Source organism: Bufo gargarizans, chromosome 5 (assembly GCF_014858855.1).
Source record: "Bufo gargarizans isolate SCDJY-AF-19 chromosome 5, ASM1485885v1, whole genome shotgun sequence".
Lineage (NCBI taxonomy): Eukaryota > Metazoa > Chordata > Amphibia > Anura > Bufonidae > Bufo > Bufo gargarizans.
Genome location: NC_058084.1, coordinates 488,721,950 through 488,731,350, shown reverse-complemented (window position 1 = coordinate 488,731,350; position 9,401 = coordinate 488,721,950). Strand labels below are relative to the sequence as shown.

General features: G+C 49.2%; 1 protein-coding gene across 1 annotated transcript in view; it reads left to right on the top strand.

Annotated features, from left to right (window-relative positions):
* The first annotated feature begins 386 nt into the window (after positions 1–386).
* The window catches only part of DNAAF5 (dynein axonemal assembly factor 5), a 51,833-nt gene continuing 42,818 nt past the window's right edge, over positions 387–9,401 (top strand). Inside the window, exons 1-4 of the mRNA XM_044293699.1 lie at positions 387–927; positions 3,351–3,535; positions 7,027–7,151; positions 8,191–8,309. Of these exons, the coding sequence (XP_044149634.1) occupies positions 396–927; positions 3,351–3,535; positions 7,027–7,151; positions 8,191–8,309 (961 nt within the window). The 5' untranslated portion in view covers positions 387–395. The remainder of the gene's footprint in view (positions 928–3,350; positions 3,536–7,026; positions 7,152–8,190; positions 8,310–9,401) is intronic.

The window sequence follows — 9,401 nt, the reverse complement described above, 5'->3', positions numbered from 1 at the left end:
CTTGTTTTGCGGACAAGGATAGAACATTTCTACTGAAGAGAAAAACAAAATGGCGGGATGCACACAGCGTTTTGTGGATCCGGAGGAAGCGTTTGCGGACCAAAAATACTGTTGTGTGCATGAGGCCAAATTTAGTTAGACGTTGCCAGGGACTACCACACTGACCAGGACCCATAGCAACCAATTGTTTCCAGCTTTCAATTTTCAGTGCAGAAATGGTGGTTGGTTGCTATGGACTGTTATACAAGAGGTCTACGGGCTTGGCATGGGTTGCCTAGCAACTGCAACACACGCTCTTCCGCACTGTTCGCCTCGTGTCCGTTGTTGATAAAGTTTCGCCCATTTGAATGCGCCCGTTGCGCGAGGAAGCGCTTGGGTTACCAGGGGTTACCATCATGGCGGCGGACGGAGAGCAACGTGCGGCTTGTGAAGTGTCCCAGGCCCTGGCCCGGCACCTCAACTGCCTGAACGACGACAATAAGAGCACCAGGAGGAGGGCCCTGACCTCCATACAGAGGGAGGCCGAGGACAAGCGCCTGTCCAGCGGGGCCCTGCAGGAAGTCTTCGGGGAGCTGCTGAAGCCGCTGCTCCGGTGCCTGTCAGACCCTATGGAGAAGTGCAGGGAGATAGCCATTCAGGTCCTCACCCACTGTGTCACCAACGTCCCCAGACCCGAGGAAGCGCTGCCCTACCTGGTGCCAGCCCTCGCCCAGCGCCTGGGGAGCCCTGAGGTGGTGGAGCCCTCCGAGGAGCTGAGGCTGGCCCTCACCCAGCTGCTGAGCCTCCTGGTGGAGGTGTGCGGCAGGAAGCTGGGCCCCTACCTGGACGACATGGTCAGGATCCTGCACAGGACCATACTGGATCCCTTCCCTGATGTCAAGAAGGAAAGCTGCAAGTGTGCTGCCAACTATGCCAGGGGCATCCCAGGTAATGCCAGGAGGGGGGCACGTACGTATCATTACCCCCCCCAGCCCATGAGGACATTATACATAGAAGGAGATGGAAACCAGAACGATACCTGGGCCTAAGGCGTCTGTGCCGCTAACACGTGGCCCCTATCCACGGCCCAGGGGATAAGGGTTTGATCGGTGGTGGGATCCTCATTGATCGCGAGGACAGGGTTCCACAACTGCTGATGAACCGCCCTATGAGAATGTAGCGACGGTGCTCGTGTCTGTCCACCGCTCCATTGACTTCTATGCTGAGTACTGTGCATACACCACACCGCGGCGGTCTCCTGGGGCAGCACTTGCGCGCCCCTTTTCTCGTGATCACTGGGGGTCCCAGCAATCAAGGACTCATCCCCTGTTCTGTGGATAGCGGATATGTTTTATTAGTGGCGTAAATCCTTTAAAGGGCTTTTCCAAGAATTTCATATTGATGGCCTATCCTCAAGGGTCAGTAATCAGTAGGAGATCCCTGGGTGGGGTGGGGGCTCTGACTCCCGGGACCCGTTAAAAGAGACCTCTTCCTCGGCCATGTGACGTAACGTTCAACGCTCACGTGGCCGAGGCGCGGCTCAGTCCTATTCACATGAATGGGACTGAGCTGCAATACCAAACACAGCCACTACCAAGGAGGTGGCGGCACTCACCAGAGCTCCAGTGAGCGCTGCAGCTTCTTCAAACAGCTGATCGGTGGGGGCGTCAGACCCTCACCTCTCTTCTATTGATGACCTATCCTGAAGATATGCCATCGATATGAAAGCCCCTTTAGTGCCACTCAGGAGGCCGTCTTTGCATTGTATGGATGTGAACTGTACAGTGCATGCATGGACTATCTGAGTAGAACAAACATGGCCATTGGTCATGTGATCCCCGTCATGGGTTTCCATGGAAGCCATTGGTGACTGCAGGTCAGCAAGGTTGTGCCCACCCTGTGGAAACCCCGCTCAGACTGTGTAAACGGGTACGTGACTAGAGTTGGAAATGGCATGTGTCACCAGGTGTGGGGTCCTGTCTGAGGGCAGCGCACACTTCTGACGGATACCCTGATTACAGCGCCAGGTCGCCTACTTTTATTGCCCAGCCATTTTCTTGAAGTCTGACAAGACGCGGAGACCACTGACGTGTGCCCTGCAGTAGTGGCAGCTCAGGGACTCCAGCGCCGATCCTTCTCGGCAGGAATTTTAAAAGTTGTTGTCCAGGACTAGAGAAAGATGGCTACTGGATAGGTCATCAGTATCTGATCAGCGGAGACCCGACACGATCAGCTGCTCGCAGTAGCGCCACGGCCTTCTTCATCTTTTCCTATTTGATGTCACGGCTTGCAGCTCACCGAGCGCAGCGCCGTACATTGTATAGTGGCCGTGCTTGGTATCGCAGCTCAGCCTCATTCACTTCCATGGGGCCGAGGTGCTCCTAGATCACCTGACCGATGAACACGTCGTCACTTGGCCTAGGAAAATCTGCGAGAAGTCGGCAGCGGTACTGCGAGAGCGGCTGCCTTCTCGGACAGGTGATCGGCGGGGTTCCCGGATGTAGGACCCTCACCGATCAGTCCAGAGGAGAGGTCATCAGTATTTAAACCTCAGAAAACCCCTTTCTGCTGGTATCACATTCAGATCATCACTGACAAGCGTTCATAGGAACTCTGTAGCCACTGTAATAGTGCCGCCGATTGCTGGCGGGAGATTGTGCTGCCTAATCACGATCTGCTGTCAGCAGACTAGTCAGTATGGGGACGAGCGATTGCATTAGTGATCACTCCTCCCCATACTGTGGAGGAGATCGCTGCTTGTGATAGCAGTGGTCTCCTCTATTAACGAGCAGGCGATTGTCGAGAAGGAACGCCTCCTTCCTTAAAGGGAATCTGTTATCGAATCCATTCTATTAAAACCAGCTCATTGCCAGCGGACTCTAATGTTCCTGCCCCCCCCCCCCCTCCCCCCCCCCCCAGTGTCCCTCCTTCGACTTATTGCAGAGAAGATGGCTTTTTAATCCTATATAAATTATCCCAGCGCCTCTCACCCCTTACATGCCACGCTCCCCTTCTTTGACTGACGGGGCTAGTCACGTAGACTTAGGCGGAAACCAAAACGCCAGTGTGAAAGTAGCCTAACGCCATGTAGTCTGGTCCGGCGGCCATCCTCTTCTGTTCTCTAATTCCTGCTGACCTAAGAAGTATGGAACAGATGAAAGACCGTGTAACTGCACAGGGTATGTTTGTTATCTGTTTCCATGGTAACAAGACAGGTATGCGCAGGGGCTGTAGACACAAGGGTGAGAGATTTGTATTCAAGGCTATTTGCAAAGTTGCTTCTTTTTTTTATTTTACTTTGGATGCTTTGGAGTAATGTTATTTTTTTTTTTTAATCGACAATATTATGTATTTTTTTTTGTATTTTTCAGGACATTTTCACATACAGTCTGAATCTCTCATTAAACCACTGATGCAGACGATATCTCACCAGCACTCTAAAGTGCGTGCAGCCGTCATCCAGACAACGGGCGCTGTTATACAGTACGGCAATGGCAAGTCTGTGGATGATGTCCTCTCTCATCTAGCCCAGAGACTATTCGATGACGCACCTCAGGTGAGTAATCCAGAGACTGTCAGCAGTGGGTGGGGGGTGCTGGCTGGGTGTATTGCAGATCCGCAATACACTGCGGACGTGTGAATGGACCCTAAGGCCTCTTTGTACGGTCCGTTTTTTGCGTTTCGTATACGGAACCATTCATTTCAATGGTTCCGCAAAAAAAAAAAAATGAATGTACTCGGTATGCATTCCGTTTCCGTTTTTCTGTTCCGTTGAAAAATAGAACATGTCCTATTATTGCCCGCAAATCACGTTCTGTGGCTCCATTCAAGTCAATGGGTCCGCAAAAAAAAAAGAACACAGACGAAAATGCATCCGTATGTCTTCCGTATCTGTTCCGTTTTTGCGGAGCCATCTATTGAAAATGTTATGCCCAGCCCAATTTTTTTCTATGCAATTACTGTATATGCCATACAGAAAAACGGAACAGAAACGGAAAGCACAACAGAAACACGAAATGGAACAATGGATCCGTAAGAGACGGACCGCAAAACACTGAAAAAGCCATACGGTCATGTGAAAGAGGCCTCAAAGTTCATATTCTTACTACTCCAGATGAGAAAAGCTCCACAATCAGTATGTTTGTCTTAGGCCTAGTTCACACGAACATGTGTGATCCGTGGCCGTATTGCGGCCCGCAATACACGGCCACAGTTCCGTGTGCATTCCGCATCACGGATGCGGACCCATTCACTTCAATGGGTCTGCAAATCCGGAATTGCGGAACGGCCACATGGAACGGGACCCCTCGGAAGCACTACGGAGTGCTTCTGTGGGGTTGCGTCCCGTACTTCCGTTCCGCAAAAAGATAGAACAGGTCCTATCTTTTTGCGGAAGGCCGCTGCACCTAGGTCATGTGACCGATAAACGTGATATCATATGGCATGGGAAAAGCTGGAGAAGGCCGTTGCGCTGGTGCCATTTGAAACAGCTGATCGACAGGGGTCCTGAAAACCCCTTTAAGAAAATTGTCTACAAGGAGGAAATGATGTACAAGAAAAAAAAATAATTTCATTAAATTCCCTGCTGCTCCAGGGGACCCTCCAATCCTGCAGCATTGATGTCATGTACATCATTCACACGACCGCTGCAGCCAATCGCTGGTCTCAGTGGTGATGCTTGCATGTACAGCACATGACTGCCAAGGCTTGTCATGTGAATAACGTGCGCAACGTAATCACTGCAGGACCGGTGGGGACCACCAGAGTGGCTTTATTTTATTTTTAACCACGTCTTGCTGTAGGTACATGCTGCAACAACCAGACAAAATGGGTTCACTGTACACCAGCTGTGCCGCAAGGCAATACTAGGTAATTTACCAAGTCTTTTTTTGGTGCCCAGTAACCAAAGGACAGACCCGTCACCACAGCCATGTGACATGTTGGTCTCTTGGTTCAATGAAAGAAACTCACATTAAATGGGAGTTGAACAGAACGCTTACCTGGTGCCCTCCTTTTCATCTGTAAATCCCCCAATTCCTGGGCTTCTATTCTGTCATGCAGAATGGCTGCACCGCTTCTCAGACTTTGTGCATTTGGTAGTCCAGACACCACCTGCTGCCCTCGGATTGGCCAGCATTGCTCATGTGAGCCGTGCTGTCCAATCCGGGAGCAGGGCTGGAGAAGCAGGAAGTGTCCTGGACCAGGTAGTCTGAGAAGCGTTGCGGCCATCTTGGATGGCAGAAGAAGAGCCCGGGACTTTGCAGATAAGCAGCTGAAAAGGAGGTCACCAGGTAAGTTTTTAGTTTGTTCCCCAGTTAATGTGACTTTGTTTTTCTTGAACCAGAGGGTCGCTTTGAGAAAGCTGAAGCGCAGCTCTTTCAGATCTGGGTTTTCCAGTTTCCGTTTTTTGTTTTTTAATTAAAAATAAACTCCCAGCGATTGTACAGCCATGCTCCTCGTTCCTTCCCCACACATCTTGTAAGGGTTACGACGGGTCTGTTGTCAGAGATTTCCCAATCGGTAGATTGGTCCGCCCGGAGCGAGTAGGCTGAAGCGGTGCTTGCCAAAGAGGAAGCTCTTCAGCAGGATGGTTGGCATAGCGCGTCTTAGATGCCAGCAGTTACCTTTCACTCCCATCCAACAATTTCATCATTAAGTTCTTCAATCAAAACAAGCTGTTATTTAGTCCTAGAAGCGTACACTGCTAATTGGGGGCAATCGCTCTCCATTACCGACGCTCCTTTCTGGAAGAAAACAAAGACTGTCACATCCAGTATCCGAGATGTTAAAGGGACATTTCATAGATTTTCCTGTATTCAGAAAACGCAATGTTAGGCTACTTTCACACTGGTGTTTTGGCTTTCCGTTTGTGAGATCCGTTCAGGGCTCTCGCACGCGGTCCAAAACGGATCAGTTTTGCCCTAATGCATTCTGAATGGAAAAGGATCCGCTCAGAATGCATCAGTTTGCCTCTGTTCCGTCTCCTTTCCGCTTTTGGAGGCGGACACCAAAACGCTACACAGTGTTTTGGTGTCCGTCTGACGAAACTGAGCCAAATGGATCCGTCCTGACACACAATGTAAGTCAATGGAGGATGGATCAGTTTTCTATGAAGAAATCTGGCACAATAAAAAACGGATCCGTCCTCCATTGACTTTCAATAGTGTTCAAGACTGATCCGTTTTGGCTATGTTAAAGATAATACAAACGGATGCAGACGATTGTATTATCTGAACGGCTCCGTCTGTGCAGATCCATGACGGATCCGCACCAAACGCGAGTGTGAAAGTAGCCTAAACAAGACAGAGAGGGGGAGGGATGGGGCGTGACAATAGGATCCGACTGGAAATGCCCAACCCATTCCTCCTCCCAAGAGCAGACGCATGGGGTGGCCATGGACTCCCAAATTAATTCAGACCCTGGACCCTAAATAAATTCTAAATTATTCCAGACTCAAATATTAATCGGACCTCAGAGCAGACCCCCCAAAATCAGATGTGTCTATAGGGGTAGGATATACAGGGGGGTACAGAAGCCCATAAAACCTGGGTGTCGGCAACATCCATTGAAGTCCATGATGTGTCCGGGCAGCTGGTGGTGGTCATGCTCTTCAGTCTGGGGGTCATAATGCAGGAGGATGTTGTCCTGGTGCTGCACGGAGATGATGATGATGCAGAGCAGGATAAAACCAATGACCAGGCGGAGTAGACATGGCACCGAATTGGCGACCCTTTCTTGTATCTCCCAGCATCAGGTTCCATCACAACGCATTTTGGCAGCTCATTCCCTCCACGTGTCATCCCCTGGCTTCTCTTCAGGGAGCTGGCCTTCACTCAGGTCCTGATGTCCGGCATCTTTGCTGGTCCCATACCACTGATTGATGCGTGAGACCCCGGTACCGGGAGGGGGGGGGGGGGGGGGGGGGGGGCGGTTTTAATAGTCACAGCAGCTTCTTCTGTTTCTGTGCGTTGCTCGTTCTAGACAATTCCAATTTCCTGAGTTTTAGGCATTTTATGGAGCGGAGGTGTCTTCTGCCTTATTTTGCAGGTTCGTCTTGCAGTTACCATTGTAGTGGGGAACTGGCTTTTGGAGCTGAGGGACAGATATTCCTATTTCCATAAACTAATACCTCTTCTGCTGAGCAGCGGCACAGATGAGATTCCTGACATCAAGTGAGTTACTAAATGTTCCAATTTCAAAGTTTCTCTCCTTTTTTTTAATGTGTCGCTGCTGGGAGATTTCAGCACGTACACCCTACTTCCACTACAGCTGTAAAAGGGTTGTCCAAGGTATTTTTAATGATTACCATCCTCAGGATAGGTCGTCAATATTAGATTAGCAAGGAAAGGATTGTCCCACCCGGTAGTTTTTGCGCCGTGGGACGCTCCTTTCCTTGCTGATCTACCGGCTTTCTGAGGGATTCCAGGCATCCCTGACCAGAAGTACTTGCATCCCGGGCTGCATACCAACCGTTATAAGGGGCTCTCGTTAACCCCGCATGTGCCTACACTAGAGTTGTGCCTACGTCTAGCACAACTTTACAAGGTGAGACTCCATTTTTGGAGATACTATTCCTTTTTGCTTATCAGACGTTATTACCCTATGGTGCGCCATTTTTTGTTCTACAGCTGAACAAAGCCTGTTATAACCATCAATATCAGATTGGCGGGGGTCTTGCACTGCCGATCAGCTCTTTGAAGAGAAGGTGCCGTGCCAGCGCTGCCATCTCTTCATTGTTTACCTGCTCGCCGTCGCATCTGCAGCGGAGAGCGGGTGTAATTTCCCCCAATCCGTTCCATTCATTTGAATGGGACGGCTTATTTCTATAGGAGCAATCCATCCCATTGAAATGAATGGGACGGCTTGGGTGTAATTACACCCGCTCAGTGCTACAGATGCAACGGCGAGCAGGTAAACAATGAAGAGGAGGCAGCGCTGGCACGGCGCGCGCCTTCTCTTCAAACAGCTGATCGGCCGTGTGTCGGACCCCCGCCGATCTGATATTGATGACTGGAGACCCTGCAATCAGCACATTAATGAGAAAAAGAGATTTCCACAATCGCTTTACAATCCACTATATGTTCTTACATCTGTGCTAATTTTTTTCCCCCGCTTTGTGGAGTTTTCTAAACCCTACCGAACATTCTCGTTCATTGTGATACATTTACCAAGAATACCTGTATTCACTGGTTCCATTTTCTATAAATTCAGACAAACTGCCCTGGATTATTGGCAGAAAATTGGTTTACAGTGGGAAACTGAAAATGAAGATGATCTGAAAGATAAGATGGACTTCAGCACAGCGTGTCCTGCCTTTTATCCGCCTGAAGGTAAGAGAAGAATAAATCACTCTTATTAGGCTTTAATATCTGCTGCTTGATGGGGCTGTAGGTGACACCCATCCTTCATTGTTTGCCAGGCACATCGCTGTACATTGGTTAGTGGTTGTGCCTGGTATTGGAGGATAGGACTGAGCTGCAGTACCAGCCACAGCCACTTAGAGGACCTTTCACCACTCCCGAGATCCATTCCCCATGTAATAACAATTCTGGAGCATCTATCCTTATGTCTCTATTTTCTGCCATTCCTTTATTATTTCTACTGGAAGTTATGAATGAATTGCTAGCAGTCTGCAGTAAGGGTACAGAGGGGAGGTAACCAGTTTAGGGGGGGGGGGTGTACCTGCACAGACTCACTATATCCAATCAGTGCTGCCATTGTCAGACTGTGCAGGTACACCCCCCAGCTTGTTACCACCATTCTGTACCCTTACCGCAGACTGCTAGCAATCCACGCATAACTTCTAGTAGAAATAATAAAGGACTGGCACAACATAGAGCCATAAGAATAGATTTGTTAGTACGTGGGGAATGCATGAGGCTATTAAAACAGGCAAGTCAGGAGTAGTGACAGGTCCTCTTTAGGGCTCATGCACACGACAGTATTTTGCGTTCAGTATACTGGCCGTTTTTTGAGTTCAGTATTTTTGTGTACATATACTGAACCATTCCTTTCAATGGTTCAGCAAAAAAAAATGAAGTGTCTCCATGTGCATTCTGTTTCCATATTTCCGTATTTTGGTACCGTGAAAAGATAGAACATGTCCTATTATTGTCCGCAAATCACGGTGCTTGGCTCCATTCAAGTCAATGGGTCCGCAAAAAAAACAGAACACATACGGAAATGCATCCGTATGTCTTCCGTATCCATTCTGTTTCTGCGGAACCATCTATTGAAAATTCTATGCCCAGCCCAATTTTTTCTATGTAATTACAGTATACTGTATATGGCATACGGAAAAACGGGACAGAAATGGAAACAAAAAACGGATCCGTGAAAAACGGACCACAAAACACTGAAAAAGCCATACGGTCGTGTAAAAGAGGCCTTAAAAGAATGTGGCGCTGTGCTCGGCAAACAAC